At 39.4% G+C, this 12,439-nt stretch overlaps 2 protein-coding genes and 1 long non-coding RNA gene across 15 annotated transcripts in view; 1 reads left to right on the forward strand and 2 right to left on the reverse strand.

Annotated features, from left to right (window-relative positions):
• LOC139622012 (3',5'-cyclic-AMP phosphodiesterase 7B-like) overlaps positions 1–12,439 on the forward strand; it is a 61,985-nt gene that overhangs the window by 1,819 nt on the left and 47,727 nt on the right. The gene's annotated exons all lie outside the window — the stretch shown is intronic.
• Positions 5–5,700, reverse strand: LOC139622018 (uncharacterized). Its single transcript, XR_011691140.1, has 3 exons — positions 3,104–5,700; positions 2,549–2,621; positions 5–2,282 (listed from the first exon to the last, which is right to left on the reverse strand). It is a non-coding gene; the product is annotated as an uncharacterized lncRNA (long non-coding RNA).
• The window catches only part of LOC139622015 (uncharacterized), a 7,094-nt gene continuing 6,594 nt past the window's right edge, over positions 11,940–12,439 (reverse strand). For 9 of the 13 annotated variants that reach the window (XR_011691137.1, XR_011691136.1, XR_011691135.1 and 6 more), the window contains one exon: positions 11,940–12,439. This exon is cut by the window's right edge. Coding sequence is in view for 4 of the 13 variants with exons in the window: in XM_071479049.1 (XP_071335150.1) it covers positions 12,121–12,403 (283 nt within the window). In the remaining 9 variants the exon portion in view is untranslated. The other 4 variants (XM_071479049.1, XM_071479048.1, XM_071479047.1 and 1 more) reach the window with 1 other exon arrangement.

Raw genomic sequence — 12,439 nt, forward strand, 5'->3', positions numbered from 1 at the left:
AGGCGACACACCTCTCACCATGAAGTTACCTTACTTTATTATCATCAACAAAGCCATCATGAAGCATCTTATTCATGAGGCATCCAACAATCACATGCATGTATAGATAACGAATGTGGGGTTTTACTGACTCAGTGTTACTATTGGTTTTGATTGGTTCTACAGTCAGTCTGTAGATAATGTTTCAAACTGAGAGTGACTGGTTTTAATGTCACAGCTACCAATTGCGCCCATGATTAATCGCATTCAAGCCAACGATGAGGAGCTGAGCCTGAATAATCACGATTTTCCAATACATAAATAGTTAGTGGTTTGTGTAATGTCAAACAGTTCATTTTCCTATTTGTAAAGACACCAAATCCAAGTGTAAAGAAATAAGTAATTTTACCACCAAAATTATAACATATTTTTTAGACCTTCTGTCACTCCATCAAGTACAATTACAAAAATCAGGCAAAGGGGACAAGAAAAACAAATGTAGCCTTCTGAATCGAGTTCAACAAATTATGAATCTCTGGACTTTTGCTTTAGGAAATTTTCTATTACTGGACCTCTTTTGATTTTAATTGAAGAATTTGACACAAAACTTGTCATGCACTTGTCACAGGGTTGTCAGTTTGATCCCCAGCCACTGTGTTTTTGTGAATGGGGAATTGCGAGACTGAGGTTTTTCTTAGTCCTGCTAGTCTGTCTCCATGGGGACTTCTTCATCAGTGGAAGATGTTGCCATATTACTGCAGGAAGAACATACTTGCCTTTGATAAGACATTCATGAATTATGAAATTCTTTGGTCATGAGAGCTCAACACACTACATGTAATCAAAACATTAGAAAATAAACAAAAGATCTTTACCAATTTGCAGACACACACACTAAATTAAAAGAAATGTGCTGCAAGGCCATTTTGCTGATGCCTTAAAATATCTTTTTTCCACACACTAGTCATACTGCTGTTCATGTACAGAAACACGGCTTTTTCATAACCTTTGTGGCATTTGCACAAAACTATGATGTAGTTGTATATTTGCCATATGTAATAATGAAAATTGTGCTCCCTGTCCATTGTTATATACTGGACTGACTGTAATTGCCGGTTTCTGACTTGGATAGTCAGCATCCAAGTTGAAAGGGCCAAATTTTATTATTCTGAATCTCTGAGATGATTGACTCAACAGTAAAGTGCCAAAGAAATATGTGGCACAAATGCCCTCAGTGTATTCCTGCCCTCATAGAGCCTGTATACATACAGGTCACTTTCTCTCTTTAGACTGTTGTCATTTTCTTGCCATAGCTCCAACAAAAAAGTGTTGCTGTATGTGTTACCTGTATTTAAGACCTGCCTTTCTACCTCTGCCCCTGTTGGAATACCCCTGTTGTTTACCTTTTCTGACTGCCTGCTCACCTGATGATAAACTGTGACCCTGTTAATTGAACTGAAATGCCTTTAAATCAACCACTTGGGACCTCATTTCTGTTGCTTTGATCCTGAACCATTACGTTAAATTAATTTGATTGATTTATTTTAATTTTTTAATTTAGTTTATACCAATACCAATTTCAACCTAAATTTGATTAGGATAACCTGGATAAACATAATAATGAATAACACATTGGTACAAGCTTAGGCCTCACCTGCAACACCACCTCTCCTCCTGCCTCTCCTCCTCTGAGCTACTACACAATTTGATTGCTTCTGTCACCTTATGAAATATCCATTGGTATATGCCACATGAGCAGTGGAGAGAAATGTTGATGGCTGAGGTGAGAATTATTATTCCCATTTTTGTTTTCACTTTTATTTTTTGGCTTCTTCCCTGACTGAGCATATCACCAAAGTTACCTACAGTAATTTTGTGGTAAATACTGACTTTGAAACTTTGGTTATGTATGCTCTGAGAAAGAGGTGCCTGTTTAAGTCTTAAACTAGCTTGGCATTTTCATTCTAAGATCTCTCTTGGTACATAAAGATCACCTGGTGAAATCAAAACTGCACTTGATAATTTAATATATACATATAAATCAAATTAAGAAAAACATTCAAAGAAGGTCTACAGATATCTCAGTGAGGTTACACAATGTTTCTTTGAATGAAATGCTAATGTCAAAATTCTAACATGTAAATCAGGGATACCATCTGAGCATCTGTGGCTTAGGTGGTAGACCCCCTCACAACTCAGTAATGACACTTCAAATCAAATAGTCAGTTTTTATTTAAATCATGCTAAATAACAAGTTCTCTTCATCTTCATCCTCCTTCACCTCCTACTTCCCCTTCTGGAGACTGTGGGAAATGAAACAGAAATTTGTAATGACTTAATACCACCATTGGTGAAATAAACGTGGTAAAAGTGAAGTTTCCAAAAATGGTAATAATAATCATAAATACGTCTTTAAATCTATGCATATTTTATAGTTTTTAAAAGCTACAAATATGGCAAATCCACACATTATACAACTACTCCTCAATTATTGTATTCACAGTGGTTATTAATGGGAAATTGGCTTTGATGAAATGTTAATCAGCAGCCTGTGATAGTACTGCAATACCTTGCCAGACTGAGGGTTTCTTTACTCCTGCTGGTCGACCTCCATGGGGACTTCTTCATCAGGTGCAACATTACTGCAGGGAAAGAAAAATCAAAATGGCACTATGTTGTGGATGTGCCATCTGTCATGTTCTCCCTCTTCATCCTGACCTCTCCTTTTGGGCTTTGTATCCTTAGTATTATGGAACTTTACAGACAATGTTTAATGTAATGTCTGCACACCAATGCTGCTACATCAGACTGGACTTACTTTAATCACAAGTTTCTGACTTGGACATAGTGTTCACATCAGCATCCCAGTTGCAATAATGATGAAAATTTGATTATTTTGAAAACTGTCATATATTTAACTTGACATTTAACAGTAAGGAATTGCCTGAAAATGCAAAACAATATGGATGACTCGTGTCAGCTAAAGTCTCTCCTTTAGGGTCATTATTGAACTGAAGTGTTATGCATATTATGTTATATTATCAATGCACAGTATTTTTAACCCACCGAAATAATTATTTTGGCCTATCAACAAAATGTACATTTACCCCCACAGTCATTTTACCTGGCCTGTGACGTCTCAGGAGGATCACACTCCATGGCAGTTTCCTCATTCTCATGGAGAAACTGGAGAACTCTTCCAGAACTAGAAGACAATAGTTGCATAGGGAGACAAGGAAATTAGATGGGCAGGTGACCAGGCAGAGTGTAATTCAGAATGGTATCAAAGTCAGAAGTCACCTCATTGCATGTGCCATGTGCCCATCATGAGGACTCCCTTCAACATTATCAACAGACCGTATGAAAATCTGCAATATAAAAATGGGTATTGTTAAAAGTGTGTGAGGTATTCCCCATATTACAACACCAAACTTTACCATTTTGTTTCAGTTACTGTAGATTTTCTGCCTAGCTAACAATGCTAATGTTGCTATCAAATGCACACAGACCAATTCCGTCAAAATGTAAATGTAAAACAACTTATCCAACTACAGTGCAGTATTTTGACAAACTACTTACGTTAACTACTACTGTTATCCATCGTTCCTAATGCCATGTGTATGGATGCTATAAAACGGCATAAACTACGCATGCGGCACAACCATAGACTGTATATAAAAATGGACGTCGACGCCAGCCAGCAATGGGTGACGTCACCCAGTACCTCCTTGCTGTGAGGAGACAGTGCTAACCAGTGTACTGCAATGCCACATATGAAATAATTTTAACAATATTATGATTAAATATAATTCATATGTGAAACAATATATTGAAGGAACAACAAGATTAATGTTCATGTTTGTGGACCATTGAACTATCGTGTTCCTATAACTACTACTACAAGCGCACTTACGGCAGAGTCAGACAGAGCTAAGCGCACATGCGTAGGTAAATGGTAATTCAACGGTTGTAGTCCCAAAACTTGTAGTCCCAAAGGAAAGGGCTGTTTGACGGCAAGATGAAGTGCTGAAAATATTCAAAATATAGCATACATTTAAACTGATAGTAGTTTTTTTCTGTGGGTATTTTTTTAAGTTAACTTAAGTAATAAGTTTTTCTTCTAACCCCATCCACAACAGCAAGTGCCTCTGGCTGCTTCTCTAAACTGGCAGTGTTCTGTTCTGAATCTAATGTGGGCAATACACTGACTATATATATAGACTATAGTACCTCACACAACCCCATGTCAAACAACCTAAACTATCACTTTAAGTGCAGAAATTCCAAACTCAAATTCTGCTAGAGATAGTAGTTTCCTCCCCAAAGTCTGAAACACTCACCTCTTTTTTTCAAAGCTTGAATCAAAAAACCTGATAAGATAGATTTTTCCTTTGTGCACGGTTGTCCACATTGAGAGAGAAAAACATCCTCTCTGAAAAAAGTAGTGATAATCTAATCTTAAGTGTGTAAGAGATTTATGTGTTAGTCCTTCTGTACAAGTCCTTTAAACTGTAGGAAATCACTGCTATAGATTCAGCCTCAGACCAAAATGCAAAATAATTTGCATTTTGGTCTTGCAAATGGATCACCTGTCCACCTGTTCTCAACAAATCAAACAGGTCCTTTCTGACCTCTCTTATTATTATTATTGCTTATATTTAAATATCTTGAAACATTTTTCTCTACAAACGAATTCGTGATCCGTTTAAGTTGTTTTTTTCGTAGTGATTCTTTTTACAGTTTGGTAGAAAGTTTACAAAATTTACATCTCTCAAGTTTTTTATTCTTTCATGTTCAAAGCATGTGCATGTACACTACACCCTGCAGTGAAAATACTATCCCATATGTATGGCAGAGTGCTTAAGATAGGCAAACCTTAATTACACTGAAGACTGTCATGATTCTTGTCATACAACACCTGCCCAGCAGTTGTCCCAAGACTTTATTTCCTCTTGTTTTCAAATCCACCTGCTCACCTATTTCCTATTCACCTTTTCCTCATTTACCTCATTGGCTCCACAGCGTTGTACAGGCCTTTTTGCTCCAGGCAGTTCCCAGATCATTTGCTTATTTCTCACTGTTGTCCTTTTCATTCTGTGGACTCTTTTTTTGCTACCCGTATTTAGTTATCTGGTACCTGCCTGCATGACTGTCAGTCTGCCTACCTGTAAGCCTGTTTTTCACCACTCACTCATTTAAAATAAATCCACTGCACCAGCTTACCTCTGTACTTACCACCAGTCGTAACACAAGATGTGATGTGACAAAAGTATAAATTAAGTTTTCTTAATGTTGAGGAATTAGAAATTCACAGGGGGTTGACTCTCTCTCACCAACAGTCCTGAGTGAGTCCAGACTACCAAGCAGGACTACAATACTAGAGCAGAGACCCAGCCTTTTTAACCAGCTTGTCCAATCTCTGTGTGTTTTGAAGGCCATCATCAGATCCCTGTACTCTCCTTCCTGCCCATTCTTGATACACGCTACAATAGCTGTGTCATATGAGTATCTTGGATGTTGCAAGACTCAGAGTTGTATTTAAAGTCCACTGTATACAGGGTTAACAGGAATGGATCCAGAACAGTCCCCTATGGAACCCTGGTGCTGCTCACCACTGTCCCTGAGACAGTTTCCCAGCCTGACGTACCGCGGTCGTCTTGAGAGGTAATCCACAATCCAGGACATGAAGGAGGGATCCACCCCCATCCCTTGTCTTTGAAAATGGGGGGACGGATGGTGTTAAATGCACTTGAAAAATCAAAGAACATACTCCTTACGTAACTAACTAGCTCATCCAAGTAAAAATGGGCTTCATGGGGCATGTAGAGGAAGGCGTCATCTACTCCAATATGTTCCTTGTAAGTAAAGTGTAGGGGGTCTAGTGCGTGTTCGATCTGTCCCCTCAGAAGGTGGAGAAGCAGCCACTCCAGGGTGATGTGTGATGTGAGGGCCACGGATCTTTAGTCATTTATCTCGGCTGATTGTCCTAACTTAGTTCCCAGAACAAGACATGATGTTTTCCCCAGGACCCTCCCTCTTTGCAGACTTAAGTTGAAGATCCTCTGAAGAGCCTCAGCCAGCTGAGCTGCACAATCCTTGAGCAGCCTTGGGCACATACCATCCTGGCTGGCTGCCTTCCAGGATGTAGCCTTTTGAGATCTGCCTTCACCTCATCCACTGGAGGGGACAGGAGACTTGTGGAGGAAGTTGCAGCTGCAGTTTCAGGGTTGCAGTCGTGTGAAGGAGATGTTGTAGGAAGAGCTGCAACTGAAATGGTGGGAGAGAGAATAGGTACATCACCTGATGTTGCCTGACTGTTCTGTTTATAGAGTTATGCTCCTCATCCCCCCTTATCCACACTGCTCTAGTATTGTAGTCCTGGAGCTTCCTCTCTACTTTCCTTTTGTAGTCCTCCTTCACCTGCTTTAATCTCCTCCTCAGCTCATTACAGTATCGATACAGAAATGAATGTAAACCGTGGTGCAGTCAGCCAGTCTATCAAGGTCAGTGTACTTGCTGTTCATTTTCCTGTGACTCCAACAGTACATTCCAATCTGTGCATTCAAAATGTCTGTTAGAGACTCGTTGGCCTACAACAGATCAAGTCTTATTTGCCTTTGTGGGACAGTCAACTTACTGAGCAAAGCCGACAGCTGAGAGGTGAGAGTGATATGGTTAAAATCTCCTGATATTGCAATGAGTGCATCAGGGTACTAGGTCTGTACTTTAGCAACAGCCGTGACTGCAGGTTGAATGTACACAACAATGGCAACAATGTGAGAGAACTCCCTCTGTACATAAGGTACATGTAAGGTCTAAGACCGACTGCCAACAGTTCAGTATCGCGACAGCAGATCTCCTTCTTCACTGTGATATGACTGGCGTTGTATCATTCATTATTCACGAGCAGAAGCAGTCCTCCACGTTTATTCTGTCCACTTGCTCTGGCGTCTCTATTCGCCCTTGCTGCAGTGAAGCCGGTTACATCCACACAATGAACGGATGTGTTGTCATTTAACCAGGTCTCCGTAAATCACACGAGACTCCAATCATGATATGCTCATTGGTTCTTCACAAGTCCCTCCAGCCCAAAGTGTGGTGTGATTTTAGTAAACTATATGTCAAATTTGTGCAAATAAGTAATGCATTTTTAGTTTACACTCCCAGCTGAGTTTGCCTTTCTGTTAGGAGAGGATACACAATTGCAGGGACCAATGTTATTACAGTTGCAGAGCACACACAGATTCAAACAGTGAGTTGCTAGCCACTGTGCAGACTAGCAAAATGGATCTGTCACATCTTATATCCGGGTTGGTTCTACTGTAAAGTGTGCAAGTGTTGGAGCCTCTGTGTAAGACACTTTGATCACTGAGTATGTGTTTTTGGGGCTGCAGCTCACTCTTTCATTCTAGAGTGCAGTGTAGCCACTGTGTTTCTGGTGTAATAGCACTGCACTGTTCAGGTGACAGGTAAGCGTTGCTCAAGACCACTACCTTATTGTCATAGCACACTATTGTGACAGGGTTGGACTTTTGTATGTTTGTCATTTGATACGGTTGCAATTATGCAAGTGCTAATAACCATGCATAGATGTTCCAACTTCTCTCTTGGTCAACACCCACATGGCAACAGCTCCCCAAAACTGTAAGTTGTTTTTTAGACTGTTGCCATGATGTCAACTTGGTGGGTTACAGTTACACCACAGTGAATGAAAAAAAATACTTAAGTCGATTGTGAATATGAAGATGTCATAACTTTTTGTTTTTTTCATGGTTGAGGTTTTTAAAAGTAAAAGTAAATTCTGAGAAATAATCACCTATTTTGACCCTGCCCCTCAAAGAATTTGAATCAAGAATTGTTTGGAACCAGAATGGATAGGTAGAATCAGAGTCCAAATGATACCCAACCAAGTGGCAACCCACCGTGACGTCACCCATTAGTTTGCGAACTGCCGTTTTGAAGCCTCGAGTTTACAATTTGGCTGCCGCCATCTTGATTTTTTGAAACCAGAAGAAACCATATTTGGAGAACAGGGTGGGGCTGAGGAGGAGCGAGGGGTGGAGCTGACCTAAGAGCCGAGGTCACTGTGCCCGCCCACCTACACCGGCTATCTGACGGACCGTGAGAGGCTGCTCCGTGTGAATCCGAAATCAGTCAATTTCCATAAGTCAAGGTAAACTTTAGTACTAAGTAATAACTTACTGTTAATAGCTAACTACATGCATGACCACATGTGGAAAATATTACACACAGGAATGTAATGTACACACAGATAATGAAATGTTATTGTAACTGAAGTTACCGTGTGCTAGCTTACACACATAGTAAGCTAACTGTATGTAAGCTAACTGTAGAGTAGCAGCAGTATAACATCTTGTGGTAAAACCATAGACTGTAAATGGTAAAACACTTTACTGTTGTGTTTTAAAACTGGTTCTGTGAATCAAAGGTTATTGCCTGACTTCATGAGTGTTAACGATGACAGCGGGTTGTCGGTGTCGTTGAGTTACAAAACAATAACTTTATTCAGTGAACTGTTGGTGTCTGTGTCTGTGCTGGAGACCTGCAGACCCAGCAGATCAGTGCTATTGATTAATATTTATTCTCGCAGTGCAATCGATCGTCACGTAAGTGTGCGTTGATATTAAGTGTGTTTCACTGTTTTTAGTTTTTCGTTAATTTCATCGTTAAAAACGGGCGTCAAAACATCTGTTTGAATTATTCTCTCTCTCTCTTTCAGAATAAGTAACATCACTGTCTGCTTGGATTGATTATTGCATCTGCACCCACTCAATGCCACTGAAGTGAGTATTAGTTTCTATTATATTATATATCGTAAAACAGTACAGCAGTTTTTACAACTAGCTGGAGGGAGTACTGTATTTTCAGATAACTGTGTGGAGTTAATCTAATAAGAGTGCTTCTTATTTTACCTTTTTCCAGCTAGAATATCATACATATCTCACTTTTACAGTGTTTCTTTACATCTGGTCAAGGTCCGGATCACTGGGGACATCTACATCCATCGTGGAGCCCAGAGAGCTACAGAGACCACGGGGATCAACCTTGGTGATGATGGTGTCTCCGTCCATTGGTTTGGCTGGGGAGGTCTGAAGGGGAAGCTGTCTAACACCTCTACTACGTGTTACTAAAGATGAGGGATTGAACAATTTATTATGCAAACTTGTGACAGTTCACCTTTACCTTGAGCCACAAAAGTATTTTATTTATATAAAAGTTACTGAATTTAGTAAAAACTTTTTACATACCGTTCCAGTATTGGTGATGGTTAATGATTTGGTTGAAATTTATGATTTTTAAAAGGTGCAATAAAAGTATTTATGAATCTCTTGGTCTAAGTTTGTTGATGGTTTTATGGTATAAATTTTGACAATCCTAGAACATTGACAATGAAGGATCAAAAGCCAGATATTTTAGTTTGTGCTTTCCATGTGTTTTATGTACTTTATGTACTATGAATTATCAACTTCAATGACACTGAACACTCATTCACCAAACTGTACTGTTAAATACATCACAAGGTGTATGGTAAATCTGGAAAACCCAGGCAATACTTCTGTAGTTCATAGAAAATGCTCTCAGTACACTTTAATCACAGTAGGTTTATTTAAGATTCCATAAACTAAACAAAACAAGCACAAATTAGAAAAGCACATTAAACACATTTCAATGACAGTAACAGCAGATATGAGTAAAACTAATGTGCATAAGCTGTACTTCACTATACAACAGAAAAACCATAAAAGGACATAAAATATCAATTTCTTTACTGCTTACTTAACTTGACTTTTAAAATCTCACTGTCAAATCTGCAGTACACACCAAAGATTTTGTAAGGCTAATATTTCTAAAGTGGTAACAGCAGCACACATCTGTTACAGGAGTCACATTCTGCTCCTGGTTGCACTTCTGGTTTGACAGTGCCAGCTGTTGTCCAGTGAAGATCCTTTAAATGTCAAATTGGGAAATACTTTCTTTTGTGAAAGTGGTGACTAGAGTAAGACTAGAGTAACACAAAGGACAAAGAATATTAAACTTCTACAGAACTGGTCTGTCTTTCCATCAGAGGCACCTGAACTGGAAGTGGTTTTCTAGCATCATCATCACCATCCATTTGAGAACTAAGGATGTTGTCCATGCAGCCTCCTTTCTCCACAGCCAGATGAATGGAAACAAATACTGTGCTCCATACATGAGGTCCTCCGTCTGTTGGCAGTGGTCCTTCAGCTTTCAGCATGGATACCTTTCAAATCACAGTAAAAGACTAGTTCAGACATGATGGATCAGTTAATCACATACATAAACCAGCTGTCAGGATAACTGCATGAATGTCTACTTCAGTTGAGGACTATTGTGTTTGCACTTACAGCATCAAATGAATTAACTGCTACATGTTATGTACTAATGTTATTTTCTGCATTGTGTATTATACATAACTTCTAACCGTATTGTGATGATCACAGTGAATGAACAGAACTTCTACATAGAGACTCTGATGTGTGTCTTTTGTGCACAACACATCAACATACCACAGTTAACACTTGACTTCAGGGCGACATAATCTGCAGGGTCCTTCAAATTATGAGTATATTTGATTGTCCAGTAATAAGAATATCTGGGTCGAATAAAAAGTACAGATCCGGTAAATGCTATTGTTACTATCTGCCGCTTGTGAACTGAGGACCTGATCAGAAGATGTAGTAATGTGGCTTCTGTTGTTCCAGTCAGCATAATTTACAGTCTACATGTTAACCACATTTAAATTACGTAAAGGTGAAGTTAATCTGAACTTTCACAACATCCAAACTGACATTTTAAGAACTTGCATTAATGGAGCTCAATATGAGCCCAACACACTAACGCAGTACACTTCGACTGGATCCTGTGTTCCAGAAACACAATAATAACGTCGGTACCTTAACATTAGTTATATGCACATTTTAGTTGGGCTTTTAACATTATATTCAAACATGTATTAACACCTCTAAAGTAAACAGAGGTCAGCATCCCGGCGGAGCCCGGTCCTGTTAGCATAGAAAACGCTTGGTAATCAGCTAGCGCTAGCTAGCCAGCTGGGTTAGACAGGTGCATTTGTAATTTATCTACACTATGATATCAATTGGAAATTGGGATGCTTATTTTGGCTAGCGAAAACACGCTTAAGCTAAAAATAAAATGTACTTACCGTATAATCTGAACAGCCGATTCCTTAGAGTGTCTTGTGGTTCAACCAGACGCTGATCAACGCTGACATTTTAGGCGAACAAAAAATTAAAACTAATTTTCATGAACTGAAAACATGATGGAAGGTCTGTGTAACTGTATGTGGAAAACTCCAGGACGAAAACACTACACCCAAAAACAAGTTCACAGCTAATTCAACATGGTTGGTTCTGTGAGAGGGGACTGCTCTTGATTGACAAGTGACATGTGTCAATCAATCGTTAACCCCAATGCATACCCTACTTTATCGTCTATTTTAAATTAAATGGGACTATAATTTTAAAAATGAACATCATGTTGTATTGAAGAAGACTTGAAACTAGCGATTGAGACCATAAACTCGTTATGAAAACGTTTACTGGGGTCATAAACCAAGTGAGAAGTACGGTCATTTTCTCATAGACTTCCATACAACCGGACTTCTTTTTGCAACCAGTGGTGTCGCCCCCTGATGGTCATTCGATAGAATGCAGGTTTAAGGCACTTCTGCATCGGCTTCATTTTCCGGAGCCAGCGTCGGCCTCCGTTTTTATATACAGTCTATGTACCCAACCCTAAAAATATCTATAGATATATTCTGGGTCCAAATGTAAACAAGTAATTCTACCACAAAAATTTGAACACATTTTTCTGGACCTGCTGTCACTCCATTAAGTGTAATTACAAAAGTCAGGCAAAGGGGATGAGAAAAAGAAATGTAGACCTCAAGTTGAAGATGCATTTTCTCTAGTTGATTCAATTCAATTCAATTTTATTTGTATAGCGCCAAATCATAATATACCTTATCTCAAGGCACTTTACAGGGTAAGGTCAAGACCTTACTTTGTTGCAGAGAAAAACCCAACAGTTCCCACAAAGAGCAAGCGCTTGGCGACAGGGGGGAGGAAAAACTCCCTTTTAACAGGAAGAAACCTCCAACAGAACCGGGCTCAGGGTGGGCGGCCGTCTGCCTCGACCGGTTGGGTTTAGGAGGAGATAAAAAAGAGGGGGTGGGGGAGGAGAGAGGAGAAAGAGAGAGAGAGAGAGACCAGGAACAGCTGTGTAGGTAATGGTGTTATCAATAATAATGACAGTGGTTAATAGTAATGATGAGTAGTGGTGGATCTGGATCCTGCTGCTCCAGAGGCAGAGATACCTGCAGAATGAGGACAGAGAGAGGGAGAGAGAGGAGAAGCACAAACTACGGGAGAGAAAAAATACAAAGTTAATGGCATAA

Source organism: Trachinotus anak, unplaced genomic scaffold (assembly GCF_046630095.1).
Source record: "Trachinotus anak isolate AG129_WGS33_773 ecotype Australia unplaced genomic scaffold, CSIRO_AGI_Tana_v1 ptg000005l, whole genome shotgun sequence".
Taxonomy (NCBI): Eukaryota; Metazoa; Chordata; class Actinopteri; order Carangiformes; family Carangidae; genus Trachinotus; species Trachinotus anak.